This window comes from Giraffa tippelskirchi, chromosome 6 (genome assembly GCF_054371585.1).
Source record: "Giraffa tippelskirchi isolate mGirTip1 chromosome 6, T2T-mGirTip1v1.2.pri, whole genome shotgun sequence".
NCBI lineage: Eukaryota > Metazoa > Chordata > Mammalia > Artiodactyla > Giraffidae > Giraffa > Giraffa tippelskirchi.
Genome location: NC_137280.1, coordinates 108271863 through 108292115, shown reverse-complemented (window position 1 = coordinate 108292115; position 20253 = coordinate 108271863). Strand labels below are relative to the sequence as shown.

The following is a 20253-nucleotide window of genomic DNA, read 5'->3' as shown; positions in this document are numbered from 1 at the left end:
TGTCATGTATTTACTGAATATATATTAACAGCAAAATATCGGAAAGATTAAGAAAAAATATCATATATATCAAAAATTAAAATACCTTGGAATAAGTTTAATTAAAGTGATAAAAAATCTGTACTTGGAAAATTATAAGACACTGATGAAAGTACTTGAAGATAACACATACATATGAAACAATATACTGTGCTCATGGATTAGAATAACTAATATTTTTTAAAATGAGAATACTATCCAAGGCAATCTAGAGATTCAGTGCAGTCCTAATCAAAATACCAATGATATTTGTCAGAGAACTAAAACAAATAATTTTAAAACTTATGTGGAAACAAAAAATATCCCACAGACCAATAAATTCTTGAGAAAGAACATCGCTGGAAGAATCAGGCTCCCTGACTTCAGATTGTTCTACAAAGCTATAGGAATAAAAGCAGTGTGGTACTGGTACAAAATCAGACATTTATCAGTGCAACAAAATGAAGAGTCCAGAAATAAACCTATGTACTTATGGTCAATTAATCTACAATAAAAAAGGCAAGAATCCACAATGAAGAAAAGACAGTTTTTTTCAAAAAACTGTGCTAAAACTGGAAAGCTACATGTAAAAGAATGACATTAGAACATTTTCTCATACTATACACAAAAATAAACTGGCAATGAGTTAAAGTTCTAAATATAAGACCAGACACCATAAAACTCCCAGCAGAGAACATAGGCAGAAAACTATTGGACGTAACTCATAGCCTTCTTTGTTTGGATCTGTCTCCTATGGCATAAGAAACAAAAGTGAAAATAAACAAATGTAACCTAATTCAACTTAAAAGCTTTTGCTGAGCAAAATAAACCACCAACAGAATGAAAAGGCAATCTACTGAATGAAAATTAATTGTAAATGACATGACCAATAAGGAGTTAATCTATCATATTTAAGCAGCTCATACAAGTCAAACATGCAAACACATGACCCAATTAAAAAATGACAATATCTGAATAGACATTTTCCCAAAAAAGACATACAGATGACCAACAGGCACATAGAAAGATGCTTGATATCAGTAATCATCAGAGAAATGCAAATCAAAACCAAAATGAATTATCTTCTCCCCCTTCTCAGAATGACTGTCATCAAAACCCAAAAATAACAAATGTTGGAGAGGATATGACAAAAAAGGAACACTTGTATGCTATTGATGGTAATGTAAATTGGTGCAACCACTATAGCAAACCATATAGTTTCCTCAAAAAACCTAAAAAGATAAACTACCATGTGATTCACCAATTCCAGTTCTGTGTATGTATCTGAATAAAAAAAAAAACTAATTCAAAACTTGCATACCCCACTGTTCATAGCACCATTATTTATAATAGTCAAAATATGGAAGCACCCCAAGTACAGATGAATGTATAAAGAAGATATATATATATATAAAATATTATATTTATACATACACAGTACTTACTACTCAGCTATAAAAAAGAATGAAATCTTGCCATTTGCAACACTATGGATGGACTGACAGAGTATTATGCTAAGTGAAATGTCAGACAAAGCTAAATAGTGCATGATTTTACTTGTTTGTGACATCTAAAACACAAAATAAATGAACAAACATAACTAAACAGAAACAGAGTCGTAGATACAGAGAACAAATAGGTAGTTACCAGAGAGGAGGGGTGGTGGGGACAGAAATAGGCAGATTAAGAAGTACGAAATTTCAGTTAATAGTCATAGGTATGAAATGTACAATATGGGGAATATAGTAAATATAGTTTCTTTGTATGTTGATATCATGGTGATCATTTTGTATAGTTAGAAATATCAGATTAATATGTGGTAACCAGGAAATAACTTAGTGTTGTAGGTCAATTATACTTTAGAAGAAAGAAAGAAAAAATTCAGAGGTGGCAGCGGCTATGGCTGGAAGAGCCGGGCTGGGGCCCACGGCGAGGCGGAGGCTTGTATTGGGAGGGTGGCGGGGAGGGAAGGGGGAGAAAGATGGCGATATTCGTAGCGAATGGGCCGGTTCGGCCACGGCCTCAGCTTCCAATCCGCCTAAGGTTAGTGAGAAGATCGCGCTGCAGAAGCAGTATCAGGCCGAGGAGATGGTGGCCTTTGAGGAGGTGATGATGGACATCGGCTCCACCCAGTTACAGGCCCCAAAACTGCGGCTGGCACACACAAGGAGCTCCCGTTATGGTGGCTCTCTGCCCAACATGAACCAGACTGGCTGTGGCCTGGCCGAGTTACACAGTCCCTTCCACTCCCCTCTGGATTCACCTCGGAGCACTCGGCACCATGGGCTGGTGGAACAGGTGTAGCGAGATCCCCGAGGAATGGTGTCCCCACTTCACCGCTACCCCCACCACATTGACAGCTCTCCCTGTAGTCTGGCCTATTTATCTCCTCTCCTGGAGTCCAGATAGTGGAGGACAATGCCCTGGGGCAATTTCCCTGCAGAGAGGGAAATTTCCACTACTATCTGCACTTAACAGAACAAGCTCTGACTCTGTCCTTCACACAAGCATGATGAACCCCAGCCCTCCGGACATTTATCTAGGCCCTACGCCCACCAGGGTCCTGCCAATCCGCCATAGAGGTTTTCTGGATGGCGAGATAGACGCCAAAGTCCCTTCTATTGAGGAGAACTTGCTAGATGGTAAGCACTTGCTGAAACCATGGGATGCTAAGAAGCTGTCCTCATCCTCCTCCCGACCTCGGTCCTGTGAAGTCCCTGGAATTTACATCTTCCTGTCTCCTGACAAGCCTGCTACTGTGCCTGACCTCCTACCTGCCATGAACACGGGAGGCTCCCTACCTGACCTCACCACGCTGCACTTTCCCCCACCACTGCCCACCCCCTGGACCCAAAGGAGACTGCCTGTCTCAGCCTGAGTTGGGGGCAACAGTCCCTCCAGTTTTACCCACACCATGACCCACCTGGGGATCAGTGGGGGCCTGGGCCTAGGCCCAGGCCATGATGTGCCAGAACTTCATTCACCTCTCAGTCACCCATCCTTGCAGTCCTCCCTAAGCAATCCCAACCTCCAGGCTTCCCTGAGCAGTCCTCAGCCCCAGCTCCAGGGCTCCCACAGTCACCCCTCACGACTGCTTGCCTCCTCCTTGGCCCACCATGCACTGCCTACCACCTCCCTGGGTCACCCCTTGCTCAGTGCCCCAGCCCTCGCCCACCATGCACTGCCTACCACCTCCCTGGGTCACCCCCTTGCTCAGTGCCCCGGCCCTCTCCTCCTCCTCTTCCTCCTCTTCCGACTCATCTCTGGTTCTGCCCTTCCTGCCACCCCTCCCACCCCCACCCCCACCTTACTCAGCTTCTGCCCCCGGGGCCTTCCCCCGCCACCACCACATGCCCCTCAGTCCCCATAGTTTGCAGGCCCAGCCAATGCCAGAAGGTCCCAACAGCAACTGCCCGAACAGTTTTCGCCAACAATGTCACCCACCTTGTCTTCCATCACTCAGGGTGTGCCCCTGGATACCAGTAAGCTGCCCACCAACCAGTGGCTGCCTCCATATCCATACAGCCCCCCAAGTTTGGTTCTGCCCACCTAGCCACCCACCCCAAAGCCTCTGCAGCAGCCAGGGCTGCCCTCTCAGGCCTGCTCAGCTTGGCCCTCATGGTGTCAGCCCCTGGGCAGGCAGCTGCTGTAGGGGTCACTGTACCCCCCCCAGCCCCGTGAGCATGGGCAACAGTCTTACCACCAGTTGATGAGTGACTTCAGCCTGGGGAACCTGGAGCAGTTCAGCATGGAGAACCCATCGACCTGGATCCTTACGGGGTGAGAGGCCAGTGAGTGTCCCCCAGGACCCTCATGCCCTCAACCACCAGAACGTAACCCACTGTTCCCATTATGGCTCAGGGCCTAACATCATCCTCACGGGAGACGCCTCCCCAGGCTTCTCCAAGGAGATTGCAGCAGCCCTGGCCTGAGTGCTGGGCTTCGAGGTGTCAGCAGCTGGTCTGGGGCTGGGGCTAGGGCTGGAGGAGGAGCTGCGCATGGAGCCACTGGGCCTGGAGGGGCTCAGCATGCTGAGCGACCCCTGCGTCCTGCTGCCTGACCTGGCTGTGGAGGACTTGTTCTGCAGTGACTGGCTGCAGTGAGGCCGCCTCATCGCCATTCCTCTTCTCGGTCCTGTCCCCCATCACTGTCCCTTCCCTCCCTTCCCCCTAGCCAGCAAAGATGCCACTCTCTGCCCCCAGATCCTCTTTCTGACATGAATGAAGGATCCCAAGAATAAGAAAAGGCAAGGGTTTTTTCCCAGGTGGCCCCTGAATTTTACACAAGGCAGGGGTGCTGGAGGAGCTCAAGGGAGGGCCTAAAGCACTTGTAAGTTTAAACCTCCGTCTATCTGGACGTCAGAGCCTGTTGGAAAGTGGGGGGTAGAGTGGAGCCCTGGAGGCAGGGCTTGTCCGGATGCCTAGGGGTGGGCAGTGCCAGCCCCTCCTCACCACTCTTCCCCTTGCAATGGAGAAGTGAGCCAGAGTAGATATTATTTTTTATTAAATATATGTTAATAGAAAATTCTATTAAATCAAAAAAAAGAAGAAAACAAACCACTCATGGATAAAGACATTACCTTTGAGATTATCAGAAATGAGGATTAAGGAAAGGGGGAATTAGGTGAAGATCATCAAAATATACAAACTTCCATTTATAAGATAATACCAGTATTGTAATGTGCAACCTGATAAATGTACATTTATCATGTACAACATGATAAATATAATTAACACTGCTTTAAGTTATTTATGAAAATTGTTAAAAGAGTAAATCCTAAGAGTTCTCATCACAAGAAAAAAAAACCTTTTTTCTGTTTTTTTACAATTTTGTATCTATATGTGATAATGGATATTCACCAAACTTATTGTGCTAATCATTTCATGATGTATGTAAGTCAAATCATTATGCTGTATACATTAAGTTTATACAGTTCTCTATATCAATTACATCTTGATAGAATTGGAAGAAAAAAAATAGTATCACCTTTAGTAAAAGTTATTCTTCACAAAACTAAGGTAGTAACTCATTATGGATATACAGATAAAAATTATACAAATAAAATTGTTTTATTACAGTTTAAAAATAAAGTAAAATAAAAATAAAATAGATTCCTAAGAAATCTTCAGTTTTAACACCAGGCCTTTAGTAATGATTCCTCTTTTAAAAGATGTATATTTGGAAATCATCTGTTAGTAACTACTGCTGTGGTGATTTAGTTTATTAAAAACTTGTTCAACATTACTTTTTCCTGTTTTGCAAACTCTCATAAAGAGACTTAACTACAGGTGATTTGAGACAATTAAATGCTAAATATCTTTTTATCACCATAGAAAGAGATGTTTTTAGCACCAAAGATAGTAAAACACAGCCATTTCCAAATAACAGATAAAACATTTTGCATCTGATTTCTCAGAGCACCTATTTTATAGTGCATTTAAATGAAACCAGAAACATACTCATCAAAGCAGCACAATGCCAATTTTCAAGAGAATTTTAGAAATGCAATTCTTTCATAAGATTGTAAAAGGCAAATGAGAATTGTCATTTTGGATTAATATAGGAGAACAAAGAAATGAAATTGACTAAAATGACTTCCGTCTTTAAAATTAAGGAGGATATGAAAATATTTAAACAGAGTAAGTGCTGAAAGTAAATTAGCTATTTTTAATGTCCTCTGTTTTTCAGTCAGTCATGTCCAATTCTTTGTGACCCCATGGACTGCAGCACGCTAAGCTTCTCTGTCCTTCACCACCTCCCAGAGCTTGCTGAAGTTCATGTCCGTTAGTCGGTGATGCCATCCAACCATCTCATCCTCTGTCTTCCCCTTCTCCTCCTGCCTTGAATCTTTCCCAGCGTCAGGGCCTTTTCCAGTGAATCGGCTCTTCACATCAGGTGACCAAAGTATTGTAGCTTCAGCATCAGTCCTTCCAATGAATATTCAGGGTTGATTCCCTTTAGGATGGACTGGTTGGATCTCCTTGCCGTCCAAAGGACTCTAGAGAGTCTTCTCCAACACCACAGTTTGAAAACATCAATTCTTTGAGGCTCAGCCTTCTTGATGGTCCAACTCTCATTTCTGTACATGACTACTGGAAGAACCATAGCTTTGACTAGATGAACCTTTGTCGGCAAAGTAATGTCTCTGCTTTTTAATATGCTCTCTAGATTTATCGTAGCTTTTCTTCCAAGTAGCAAGTGTCCTCTGTTTGGATTTACCAGATTTTTAGTGTTAAACCAGACATTTTGATTTAATTTAGATTTATCATTTCTTATACCATCTTATGTGAAAATGCTCAACACAGAGTCACCTTTTTAAACATAGTTATCAAGTGCTAACAATCATCCAGGATGTATATTAAGATTTTTATCACATAATCTTCAACTCTATAGATTGCCATCATTCTATGATGAAAAAGTAGGAAATTCAGCATTCTTGCTCAGTCTCCAGTAGGTACTAAATGACAGATTCGGAGTTTCAACTAAGAGCTTTCTCTAAAGCCCATGCTCTTTACTCCCTTTTACATTCATAAAACTGACTCAGGTCATGTCATTGCAGGAACTAACCTCGCTTGTCTGTTTCCTTTCAAGCTACCCATTCAATATAGAAATGTGGCAGAATTATAAACAGAAGATTGAAAGAAGGATTGTGGATATTAGCCCTATCTAATATGTTCCTTGCTGACCCAGTCCTCTGTCTCTGTTCTACCTTCCACCAGTTGTCCTAGGCAAAAATCAACTAGAACAATTAAGTCCTCAAGTGAAGAAACTCATAGCCTTCTTGGCATTTTCTATTTTTCTTGTACTCAGCCTCACACCTCTCTGCAGACAGCTTTGCTTCAGCAGAGAGACTTGATAAAGATTGGATGTTACAGTATAGTGTGAAGTTTGTTATTTAAGCTTCCTCTTGAGAGCTGGCATCAAGCAGGTGCTATTCTAGTCAATGTTTTTGACCTCTACAAAATCTGCTGTTTGGGAGTGTTAAAAAGTTAAGGATTATTAAAAATCTCAGAGCTGATTTATTGAGTCAAAATTTCCACTGTTATATTAACCTAATAAGGAATGGCTTTAAGTAACACTGTATTATTAAGGACAGCATCCAAAACAGAATACAGTTTCTCCTAGGTCAAGGAAAGACAAATTTCATTTAATTTTATGTTAACTAAGTATAGAAATTCCACAGTTACTAGTCATATGACCAAGAAGATTGCTTAACTGTCTGAGGCTTTCTTAATGTTTCCTCTTTATAAATCATGATCAGTAGCACTCATTTATGAGAAGAAATGTTGTGTCTAAGTGAATTTCAAAGCTGTTGTTAGAAGGATGTTATGAGATACATTGTTTCTTCGCTTAATGTAAATTAACTAATTAAAGCCAGAGAAAAGCTAAGCACACTTTTGACCATGAATTCATTCATCTTTACTTATTTATGGGTTAATACATATCTTTGTGTAATATATCCCTATTATTACAATAAAATGTCTATTGCTGCCAGTACTAGAAATATAGCAATTAACAAGGTAGATCATAAATAAAGCCTTTACAGGGGTTACATTTTGGTTTACATATTAAAGAGGACTTCTTTTCCTGTTAAAAATTTAATAGGAAGCAATTTATCATTGACTTAGATCAATTCAATATGTAATTGTAGCTGTCCATATAGAAGAATTTATGCCATGACCTGAGTTACCTTTAAATGTTAAAGGGCATATGTGAAAAATAAATAGATATCTTTGACCTAGCTGTGAGAATGTCTTCAGGACAGGGTACCTCATTAGGCAGTCATAAGTTATATAGTTATATTCATATGCATTTCACTGTAATTGAGTAGTGTACCAAATTAAATAGATCAGTAATGTTGTTGAATATATTTCTGTACTTTCAGAACAGAAAAGTACAGAAGCACATTCTGGTTGTGTTTTTGGCTGATTAGTGTTATACATAATTATGATCTAATTAGTTATCACATAAATTCCACCTTGTATTTTACAACAGGACAATCACATGAAAGTGTTTATCAAGACTATTACATTTCTTTAAAAACCAGAAACTTTCAAAGATGTGACAACTTATTATTAAACATAAATATTTTAAAAAGAAAAGGTACTCAGAGAAAAAATGCCAAACTATTTATACAAAGTTTTCAAGTTATCTTCCCTAGATTTACATTATTTAAAGAAAGTATTAGTTACTCAGTTGTGTCCAGCTCTTTGCGTCCCCATGGACTGCAGCCTGCCAGGCTCCTCTGTCCATGGAATTTTCCAGGCAAGAATATTGGATTAGGTTGCCATTCCCTTCTCTAGGGGATCTTCCTGACCCAGGGATCAAACCCAGGTCTCCTGCATTGCAGGCAAATTCTTTACTGTCTGAGCCACCAGGGAAGCCCTCTTTAACTTTTAGCGTAACTTTAGTGTTTTTGTATAAGTAATACAAAATAAAACAGAAATTATACATTCTAGAAATTTCAAGTTTAAAAATTACCACAAATTACTCATACTTAGTCACTTTCAACAGTAGTTTAATATCATCTTTGTTGAATATCCATAATTATGCCTGTATACAAGTACAAGGATAAATGAATGGATTGATGTATAAATCAGTGAATGGCTCAGAAGAGAAACAAAAGTTATTTTGGAGGATTTGAATCATACTGCATTAAATGTAGTTACACTTGAATTTATCAGAAAAAAGTGAATTACACTTGAATTTATCAGAAAAACGTAAAAACAGGAATGAAGCTAACAGTGTTTTTGAATTTTAAATGTTTCATAAATACATGTTTATTATCACTTAAAATGCCCTTATAACTAAGAATAAAGACAAAAAAAGAATACTGAGATGGGTAAGATTTTAAGTTTTGTTTTTAGGTAGCATTGATAAAATCCTGCCATTAAAGATAAAATTAACACATTTTTACTCACCTCGTCTCTCTATATCTTCTAGTTTTTGTACCTATTTCTACTTTATAAAAGTGTTATAAATCTTCATTCACTTTTGTAATTGTAATCTGTATACTTGTTTTGTTTTAATTTGAAATTTAAATGGATTCAATGCTTTTCCCCGGTCATTTTACTATATTCTTAGAATATGGAAGAATTTTTTGAATCATTTCTTGTTTGGCTGGATTTCATACCAATTTAATTTTTTGCATGCAGATTCAAGCAAAGTTCATGGATATTGTATTATTGAGAATTCTGTTTGCTCTTAAAATTTAACAATTATCCAAAAAATATATATATATATATGTGTGTGTGTGTGTGTGTGTGTGTATTTACTTGAAAGAGGATACTGAGCACTCACTACCATGCTAAACTGGGTGTACAGTGATGTATACATTGAATTTCCTGACCTAGAAAACTTCCGAATTGACCCATCAACCATTCACTATACTAAATGACTAAATGCAGTAACAGTCAAGCCCAGATGTTGTATTAATTTTCAAAACAGGAAGAATAAGTTGGCCAAAGCAGAGAGAGATAAGAATCATCATACAGAAGTAGTATCAAAAGTTAGATAGTGCTGGAGCAGGTGGTAAGACAGAACAGGTGACAAAGTCTAGAGCAGTTGAACTTGACCAGTGCTTGAAAGCTCCCAAATCCAAACTGATTCATAGAGCATAGTATAATATAATTGGGAGTATAATTGGGTCAGTCCCCATTCCACTCTCACCTCCACCATTAGATGTTTGCTGCCAGTATTATACTGTTCTTTGGCATGAAGTATTGTATTTTTTTTTAATGTTTTCATAGTATTTTCATTCATGTTTGAATTGACTGTGTTACAGAGTTGAGACTTTTTTTCAAGAACCTCTCACATAACACATATTCTCTGAAAACTTTTTGACACATTTGACAGTGTCTGCCAGTAGCTTTTGCACTTAAAAACAACTTGACTACAAGTAATAAAGCAGTGTAACACCTTCTTTGTTCCAGTATCTGCGGATACTTCTCCACTGTCGTCAAGTATAGATGTTGCTTTGTGGAAGGGTAAAGCCAGCTTTGCCCGGTGCTGGTGGTGCTAGAGAAGACTTGAGAGTCCCTTGGACTGCAAGGAGATCAAACCAGTCAATCCTAAAGAAAGCAACCCAGAATATTCATTGAAAGGACTGATGCTAAAACTGAAGCTCCAGTACTCTTTGGCCACTTGATGCAAAGAGCCAAGTCATTGGAAAAGACCCTGATGCTGGGAAAGATTAAAGGCAAAAGGAGAAGGGGATGGCAGAGGATGAGATGGTTAGAGAGAGAGAGCATCACCAACTCAATGGACATGAATTTGAGCAAACTCTAGGAGACAATGGAGGACAGCGGAACCTGGAGTGCTACTGCCCACGGGGTTGCAAAGAATCAGTTATGACTTAGTGACTGAACAACAACAAAGCTAGTGGTAAAATACTTACCGCTTGAAAGTGACTTGTTTCTTCTATTAAAATACTTGAAGAATATTGTTTTATTATTTATGATTAAAAAATATATATATAGTGAGGTTATACATTTCTGTAAGTTGTCCTCTATTATGTTTTTTCCTGAAAATATATAAATATCCTTTTCATTTGTAATTTCAGTTTTTCCTTTATCCTAGGGATATTTTACTGTATCCTATCTTGAATAATTCTGGTTCATTTGTTCATCTCATTACTGTGTTACATCAGTTGGTCTTTCTTTTTTTATCTATTATCTTCTAATTATATACTTATCTCTTGCTTTACGCTCAAATCACTATGCCAGTTTTTCAATTTGAAACTTTATTCTGGCTTTTCTGGTTACGATTTATTTATCCTGTTTTGACCTCTTACAGACATTTTATTTTCGTCTGCTCTTAATTCTCCATTTTTATTTCTTTTCATTGACTCATCAGCTTGTCTTAAGAGTTCTTATTTTACTGAATCTAGTTGCTTAAATTCTATAGCATGAAAAGATTCTCATGTAGTTGTTCTTCTGTTCCTTGAACTATGTTAAATTTCAAACAAAGTTTCTTTTTTTCATTTTGCTTTGTTTTACTCAGTATATCTGCATATTTGCTGAGCACATTTTTTTTCCCTGTTGCCCTTGTTTAATTTGAGATTTATATTTGTACCTTAGTATATTTTACTATAGGTGAATTTACTCTAACAGTCTATTTCTCCCTCGGTTTCTTGGTAGCTAAAGAACTCCCTCTTCCTCATGTGCTTTGGAAAGAAAAGTCAACCTCCTAATCTCTGAAACCTCTGAATATGTTATCTTAAGTATCAAAATGTGGAAGGAGCTTTTGCAGATGAGATTAAGTTAAGGATTTTAAAATGAGAAGATTATCATGTATTACCTTTTGGGGTTGATATAATCACAAGAGTCTTTCCTTATGAGAGGGGAGTGGGAGAGTAATAGAGTGTAGATGTTAACAGTGGATGCAGAATGTAGAGTTATGTTTTGAAGTTGAAGGAAGGAGACAATAGTGAAGGAATACAGGCCGCCTCTAAAGCCTGGAAAGTGGCAAGGGAACAGATTCTCCCCTAAAACCTCCAGATAAAATGAATCCTGCTAACATCCTGATTTTAAGCTATAAAACTCATTTTGGACTACTGACCTCCAAAACTTTAAGATAATTTATATTTTAAGCCACTGAGTTATGATAGTTTGCTACAACAGCAGTAAGAAACTAATACAGTAAGGAATCTTTAGAACAAGTCTTTCTTAAATCTAGACCTAATCTGACCTATTTTACTTGGGGGACAGATTATTTTTTCTATTTTTCCTTTTTTAAAAATGATTGACTCTTGAGTTAATAATTCTCCTTAGTCACTAGCCTGTTTAAGATTACTTGTAATTATTTTGCTGAATTATACTTTCTTTTTATCTGTTATCAATAGTTCCTTCTTGATGCCCCACTCTACAGGCATATATCTTAATGGGCTTGATTTCTATTCTTGAAATTCTGAAGACAGAAGTAAGAAAGTATATACCTACTATGTTTTGCTTATCCATTCTTAAGTTGGAAACTAAACTGAAATTTCAACTCCCTACTAGTTGAATCCTGTGATTATTATCCTTGTAAAGATTCCTATGTGGAATGAGATTACAGTATCATGGGATATAGCTCATTCGATTTTGACTATTTATTCTCCAACACAAGTACACAGGTCTCCAACACAAGTACACACTTTAGATCATAAAGTTTCCTTTTTCACCAAGTAATTGACAATCATTTGTATAGTTTGATTTATTTTTTATCAATTTTATGTATGTAAAGTAGTATCTAACTTTTGTTTTTTTCTTTTTCTGATAGTTAACAAGACTAGGAATTTCTTGGTAAATGTGCCTACCATTCAGTGGTAATGAGAAGGCTGAGCCCATGGTAAGTGAGAGAACTCTCAGGGGTATGGTTTACTGGGGGCAAAGAATACAGAAGGGAGGCTTAATCCTGTGCTGATCCTGTTGTAACTGCTGACCTTGGAAGTAAACATTTATTGTCTCTAGGAGAAAAGGCATGTTCAGAGGTGAGCAGGAGGTAGAATGGAGCTCATTGTAGAGTTCAAATCCTGTACAGAGCCCAGCTATTTCCAGAAGACGTAGACTGAAGCCTGGAACAGGAAGCCTAGGACATGAGACCTTCAGGCTTCACAAGGACATGATTCATGGGGAGGGCCAGTGGTGTGTGAAGACAGGGGCTTTCTCTTTCTCCATACCTCTGGGAAAGTGAAGAGAGAGTGACATGAGACTAGCTTTTAAAAATTCACGAGAATATTCTTAATAGTGGAGGAAATTCATTAATGTTAGAATTGTGTGGAATTATGAGATATTCTCACATCTACACCTACATTGCAACATACACCTCACATATAACTTATATTTTTACAAAAGTTCAGTTGTAGACTAATACGATAAGTATTAGTAGACATATCTGTGAGACAGGCATGGTTCTAAGCCTAGTACTCTCAGATACTGCCTTATCCTCAGCTCTGGGAAAATTCAGTAATGTGGTTATCACCCTGGACACATAAAATATTTTCATCATTTAATCCATGTCATCTGTCCTCTAGCTTTAGTATCAGGTGGAAGAAATAAAAATTCAAGTTAATGGTAGAGTTTTTGTTGCATAAAAGGAATCACCCTAGTCAATGGACTGCCACAGTCATGCCATCTTGTGAATACTAGCTGAGCCCTGGAGTGTAAGGATGTAACCCATAGGTCATAGAATCCTGCTGAGAACCTAGTGACTTATGACTTACATCATAATGGCTCTGAAGTACTAGTCAGAACAGTGATTTGGTGAGGAGACAGACTTTCAGATGAGTTGTTCTTGAATGTACTAATTTGATTCTTTGTCATTTTCAGCTGACTCTCTGGCTACAGAATTTCAGGGAGAAAGTTACCTGATTTGAATCACTCTCCAAAGAGCTGATCCATGAAACAGAAACAAAAAAGGACACTTGGAAAGCACATACTCCTCTAGGCTTGCAAAGATGTCAAGAGGTATGTGTTAAGCCTATTTACTGAGCATAGGGAACTGCGTTCTGAAGAAAGAAGGGAAACATTTCCTATTTGTGGTAAGGGAGGAAGGGAAAGAGAGAGAGGAAGATGCATGTAAGCTGGTCTTTCTGGGACTCCAGGTGGTCTGAGAGTAAAGAGAAATTTTAGATGGTCAGGTCTTTGTCTCTGCTGCTTTGGACTTGAGCTACCTATACCACATCACTCTTGAGTTACTGTCATGTATGTAGTGGTTGATTGGTATAATTTTTTTCAAAAATGTTTTTCCCTTTATTTGACTTCTACCTAAGAGTGAGGGTTAAATAAGTGATGTTCTTATACATTTTCCAATAGTACTTTCTGTTGTTAATGAAGAAGAAAAGTGTGACTCATAAAGTAGAGGGAAAAATATTTAAACATTAAATCTGGTTGTGCAGGGATGAGAGAATAAAGTCATAGAGAATTTACTCAGGAATAAAGACAAATTGTTTTCTCAGATTATGAAAATGTAATATGGGAGCATTCCTTTGTGAAATGTAAGGAAAGAAAACAGAATCCACACAACACATGCAAAACACCATTAAACCAAATAGTTGACTTGAAGAGTAAGTTGGACTCTTTCTTTAAAAAAAAAAAGGGTGGAGGGAAAGAAAATGAAATAGTTATGGTTACTATGGAGGTTCACAGTAGACACGTAACTACAATGAGAAGTAATCATTGCTCAATGAGAGGAGAAAGACAAATTGGAGCCTACCCTAAAGCTTTGAGCGATAGCTCATACCCATGAAAGGAATTTAATATTTCCAAGGGCATGTTATATCATGAGGAAGGTGTGAAAGCAGTAACAGTTTAAAACAGACAAATAAATGGACATTTCTCCATACCAATGATCTTGGTATATCTCCATACCAAGAAGACATACCAATGATCAATAAACACATGAAAAAATATTCAACATCATTCATTATTAGAGAAATGCAAGTCAAAACTACAATTAGATATCACCTCACACAGGTCAGAATGGCCAACATCAAAAAAATCTACTAACAATAAATGCTGGAGAGGGTGTGGAGAAAAGGAAACTCTCTTGTACAGTTGGTGGGAGTGTAAATTGATACAGCCACTCTGGAGAACTGAAAACACTAAGAATAAAGCTACCATATGACCCAGCAGTCTTACTACTGGTCATAGTCCCTGAGAAAATCACAATTCAAAAAGACACATATACCTCCAGTGTTTATTGCATCACTATTTATAGTAGCTAGGACATGAAAGAAACCTAGATGTCCATTGACAGATGAATGGTTAAAGTAGTTGTGGTATATGTATATTTATATGTGTGCATTTAGTATTACTTAGCCATAAAAAGGAATGAATGTGATTTGGTTCTAGTGAGGTGTATGAAACTAGAGCCTGTTATACAGAGTGAAGTAAGTCAAAGAGAAAAACAAATATCATATATTAGTGTATATATATGGTATCTAGAAAACGGTACTGATGAAGCTGTTCGCAGGGCAGCAATAGAGATGTCAACAGAGGACATACTTGTGGGCACAATGGGGGAAGTGGAGGGTGGGACGAATTGAGGGAGCAGCACTGAAACATACATATTACCATATGTAAAATAGATACTAGTGAGAAGATGCTGTATAACACGGGGAGCTCAACCCTATGCTCTGTGACAACATAGAGGGCTAGAATGTGGTGGAGAGCGGGAAGGAGGTTCGGGGGGAGAGGACATATGTATACTTAGAGCTGATTTACATTGTTGTATGGCAGAACCCAACACAACATTGTAAAGCAATCATTCTCAAATAAAAATGAATAAAACAGGCAAAACGTAGTGGTGTCCTCAAGATCTAGTCTTGAGATGAGGTCATCTAGTTCAGACCACATCACATCCATCATATCCAGTGCTCACACATTCATCCGTATGCAGACCAATCTGCACTAGCTATCCTCATCATTCATTTCCTTACAATATTCCACATGCACCCAAAGTCTCTGTGCTCTATTTTTGTCCTGGTAGTTACAAAGAGTGATAATTTCTCTCACTTCTAAAATTCTAGACTAATTACCATTTTTTTTTAATATCATGTAAATAGAAGTGTACAATTTATACTTTGTGCCTGGTTTCACTCATTTCTATATTTGTGAATGTCATGTTGCCTGGGATTTTAGTTTCTTCATTCTTGATGTATATCTTCCATTGAACCATTTGGGTTCTTTTCATTCTGGGGCTAGTATAAACGGTGATATGAATATTATATTATATATATTTTGCCCTTCTGACATATTTCTGGCTGGTGAATACTTGAGAGTTAAACTGCTAAGCAATATTGCATAGGAACCTGGAATGTTAGTTCCATGAATCAAGGCAAACTGGAAGTGGTCAAACAGGAGATGTAAAGAGTGAACATCAACATTTTAGGAATCAGTGAACTAAAATGGAGTGGAATGGGTGAATTTAACTCATATGACCATTATATCTACTACTGTGGGCAAGAATCCCTTAGAAGAAATGGAGTAGCCATCATGGTCAACAAGAGTCTGAAATGCAATACTTGGATGCAACCTCAAAAATGACAGAATGATCTGTGTTCATTTTGAAGGCAAATCATTCAATATATCGCAGTAATCCAAGTCTATGCCCTGACTAGTAATGCTGAAGAAGCAAAGTTGAACAGTTCTATGAAGTCCTATAAGGCCTTCTAGAAATAACACACAAAAAAGATGTCCTTTTCATTATAGAGGACTGGAATGCAAAAGTAGGAAATCAAGAAACACCTGGAGTAACAGGCAGTTTGGCCTTGGAGTATAGAATGAAGCAGGGTAAAGGCTAACAGAGTTTTGCCAAGAGAACGCACTGGTCATAACAAACACCCTCTTCCAACAACACAGGAGAAGACTCTACACATGGACATCACCAGATGGCCAACACCGAAATCAGATTGATTATATTCTTTGCAGCCAAAGATGGAAAAGCTCTATACAGTCAGCAAAAACAAGACCGGGAGCTTACTGTGGCTCAGATCATGGATTCCTTATTGCCAAACTCAGACTTAAATTGATGAAAGTAGGGAAAACCACTAGACCATTCAGGTATGACCCAAATCAAATGCTCTATGATTATACAGTGGAAGTGAGAAATAGATTTAAGGGACTAGATCTGATAGAGACTCTGATGAACTATGGACAGACGTTCGTGACATTGTACAGGAAACAGGGATCAAGACCATTCCCGAGAAAAAGAAATGCACAAAGGCAAAATGGCTGTCTGAGGAGGCCTTACAAATAGCTGAGAAAAGAATAAAAGCAAAAAGCAAAGGAGAAAAGGAAAGATATCCCCATTTGAATGCAGAGTTCCAAAGAATAGTAAGGAGAGATAAGAAAGCCTTCATCAGTGATCAGTGCAAAGGGGAAAACAATAGAATGGGAAAGACTAGAGATCTCTTCAAGAAAATTAGAGATACCAAGGGAATATTTCATGCAAAGATGGGCTCAATAAAGGACAGAAATGGTATGGACCTAACAGAAGCAGAAGATATTAAGAAGCAGTATCAAGAAAACACAGAAGAACTATACAAAAAAGATCTTCACGACCCAGATAATCATGATGGTGTGATCACTCAACTAAAGCCAGACATCCTGGAATGTGAAGCCAAGTGAGCCTTAGGAAGCATCACTATGAACAAAGTGAGTGAAGGTGATGGAATTCCAGTTGAGCCATTTCAAATCCGAAAAGATGATGCTCTGAAAGTGCTGCACTCAATATGCCAGCTAATTTGGGAACTAAGCAGTGGCCACAGGACTAGAAAAGGTCAGTTTTCAATCCAGTCCCAAAGAAAGGCAATGCCAAAGAATGCTCAAACTACCGCCCAGTTGCACTCATCTCACACTCTAGTAAAGTAATGCTCAAAATTCTCCAAGCCAGGCTTCAGCAATACATGAACCATGAACTTCCAGATATTCAAGCTGGTTTTAGAAAAGGCAGAGGAACCAGAGATCAAATTGCCAACATCTGCTGGATCATCGAAAAAGCAAGAGAGTTCCAGAAAAACATCTATTTCTGCTTTATTGACTATGCCAAAGTCTTTGACTGTGTAGTTCACAATAAACTGTGGAAAATTCTGAAAGAGATGGGAATACCAGACCACCTGACCTGCCTCTTGAGAAATCGGTATGCAGGTCAGGAAGCAACAGTTAGAAATGGACATGGAACAACAGACTGGTTCCAAATAGGAAAAGGAGTACATCAAGGCTGTATATTATCACCCTGCTTATTTACCTTATATGCAGAGTATATAATGAGAAATGCTGGACTGGATGAAGTACATGCTAGAATCAAGATTTCCAAGAGAATTATGAATAACCTCAGATATGCAGATGGCACCACCTTTATGGCAGAAAGTGAAGAACTAAGGAGCCTCTTGATAAAAGTGAAAAAGGAGAGTGAAAAAGTAGGCTTAAAACTCAACATTCAGAAAACTAAGATCATGGCATCCAGTCCCAACACTTCATGGCAAATAGATGGGGAAACAATGGAAACAGTGTGAGACTGAATTTTTTTGGGCTCCAAAATCACCGCAGATGGTGACTGCAGCCATGAAATTAAAAGACACTTTTTCCTTGGAAGGAAAGTTATGACCAACCTCGAAAAGCATATTAAAAAGCAGAAACATTACTTTACCAACAAACGTCCATCTAGTTAAGGCTATGGTTTTTCCAGTAGCCATGTATGGGTGTGAGAGTTGGACTATAAAGAAAGCTGAGCACTGAAGAATTGATGCTTTCGAACTGTGATGTTAGAGAAGTTGAGAGTCCCTTAGACTGCAAGGAGTTTCAACCAGTCCATCCTAGGGGATATCAGTCCTGAATACTCATTGGAAGGACTGATGTTGAATTTGAAACTTCAATACTTTGGCCACCTGATGCGAAGAGCTGACTCGTTTGAAAAGACCCCTGATGTTGGTAAAGATTGAATGCAGGAGGAGAAGGGGAAGACAGAAGATGAGATGGTTGGATGGTATCACTGACTCAATGAAAATGAATTTGAGTAAACTCTGGGAATTGGTAATGGACATGGAGGCCTGGTGTGCTGCAGTCCATAGGGTCACAAAGAGTTGGACACGACTGAGCGACTGAACTGAACTGAAGCCACCTGGCTTCTCAGGTGGTACTAGTGGTAAAGAACCTGCCTGCCAGTGCAGGAGATTAAGAGATGCGAACTCCATCCCTGAACAGGAAGATATCCTCGAGGAGCTCATGGCAACTCACTTCAGTATTCTTGCCTGGAGAATCCCATGGACATAGGAGCCTGGGGGCTACACTCCATAGGGTCACAAAGAGTTTGACATGCCTAAGGTGACTTAGCACACACGCATGTTAACCAGTGGGCACTGAGGTTGGTTAATGTTGAAACAGTGACAGAATAATTGAGTATAGTTAATTTTAAAAAACTTGCCTACTGTTTCAGTTGAGGTTGTACATCTCTATGAGATAGAACCCATATGTAAATGTAGAGGGAGATAAATGATACCAAAAATCTTGACCAAGGTAAATGAGTATGTGGTGCTTTGCTGTCAGGAGCCAGATGGAAGCACAGATTACTGAAATGTGGCAATTCCCCACCCATGTTAAAGATTCAGTACAAATAAGTATCTCCATGGAGTTGGTTGGGAAAGTAGATTAGGGAGAAGAGTGTACAAGAACAGAATGGAGCTAATATCCTTATGATTTTTATTCCATGTTCTAGAAATCTCAAAATTAGATGAATATGATCATCCATCAGGGTACTGTTCGGAGTCCAGTGTCCTGAACCCTGAAGGAAGAGACACGTCCTCTGAATCAGAATACCTCTCCAGTGACTCCTCTTTTTACACTCCCTTCTTTGCTGGTAAGGAGAAAGGAAGATTGTTAGAGTCTAGACAGATCAGAGCATGGGTGTTTGAGCATATCTATAGAAGTCCAGCTCAACATTTCTACTAGCCGCTGGGGAAAAGATGTACTTGAGGTCCAGCCATAGTCTTTTCTTTCTCTCTTATTTGGGAGTCTAGGTCTCTCTGATCCATCATAGGAACTCATCAAAAATCCTTTTCACTTTTTTGGGAGGTAGGTGAGGAACCCTGTGCATATCTTTAGGGGAAAAATGTCATTTATCAAGGCACAATGTCCACAGTTGTTATATAACTAGTTAAACCTCAGAGGGAAGAATTAATATAATACTAAATTGTTGCTAATAATACTCCAGTAATATCCGATAGCAGAAAATGTAAGAGTTGTGGATTGTCAATCCACCACATTAAAGAGTCCTATAGATAATGACTTGCTGAAAATGAGCTCACACTCTAAAACTATAAAATATAACTCTAAGGTAGATTCTAATATGAACAGCAAGTTTTAACCATGAAGATAATTTAATTGAACAATGTTGTAAGAGTAGTGACTAAGAATGTTCAAAATTATTAAAACTGTAAAAATACAAAACCCAATTGAGAAAAAAACATTAAAAATAGCCAAATAGTAGTTGTAGAAATTAAAAAATGTTGTTGTACAACTTATAAAATATGTATGTGAATTAAACAGCAAATTAAACATAGATGAAAAGAAAACTGATGAACAAGATGATAGAGCTGAAGGATTACCTACTATATAAGTCAGAGAAATAGATGGAGTTATAAAGGAATGATTAAGACAAAAGAGGGTGAAATGTGAAAATATGATGTATTGAGGTTTCTGAAAAATTTCCTGAGTAAAACGAAGAAAATAAGACAGATAATCAAAGGGATGCTGGCTA

General features: G+C 38.4%; 1 protein-coding gene and 1 pseudogene across 1 annotated transcript in view; both read left to right on the top strand.

Annotated features, from left to right (window-relative positions):
* Nucleotides 1–2031: 2031 nt before the first annotated feature.
* LOC145509086 (CREB-regulated transcription coactivator 2-like) lies at nt 2032–4121 on the top strand (annotated as a pseudogene).
* Nucleotides 4122–13235: 9114 nt separating this feature from the next.
* Nucleotides 13236–20253, top strand: part of LOC145509778 (protein FAM170A-like) — a 33855-nt gene continuing 26837 nt past the window's right edge. Inside the window, exons 1-2 of the mRNA XM_081499065.1 lie at nt 13236–13463; nt 19213–19353. Coding sequence (XP_081355191.1) covers nt 13454–13463; nt 19213–19353 — 151 coding nt within the window. The 5' untranslated portion in view covers nt 13236–13453. The remainder of the gene's footprint in view (nt 13464–19212; nt 19354–20253) is intronic.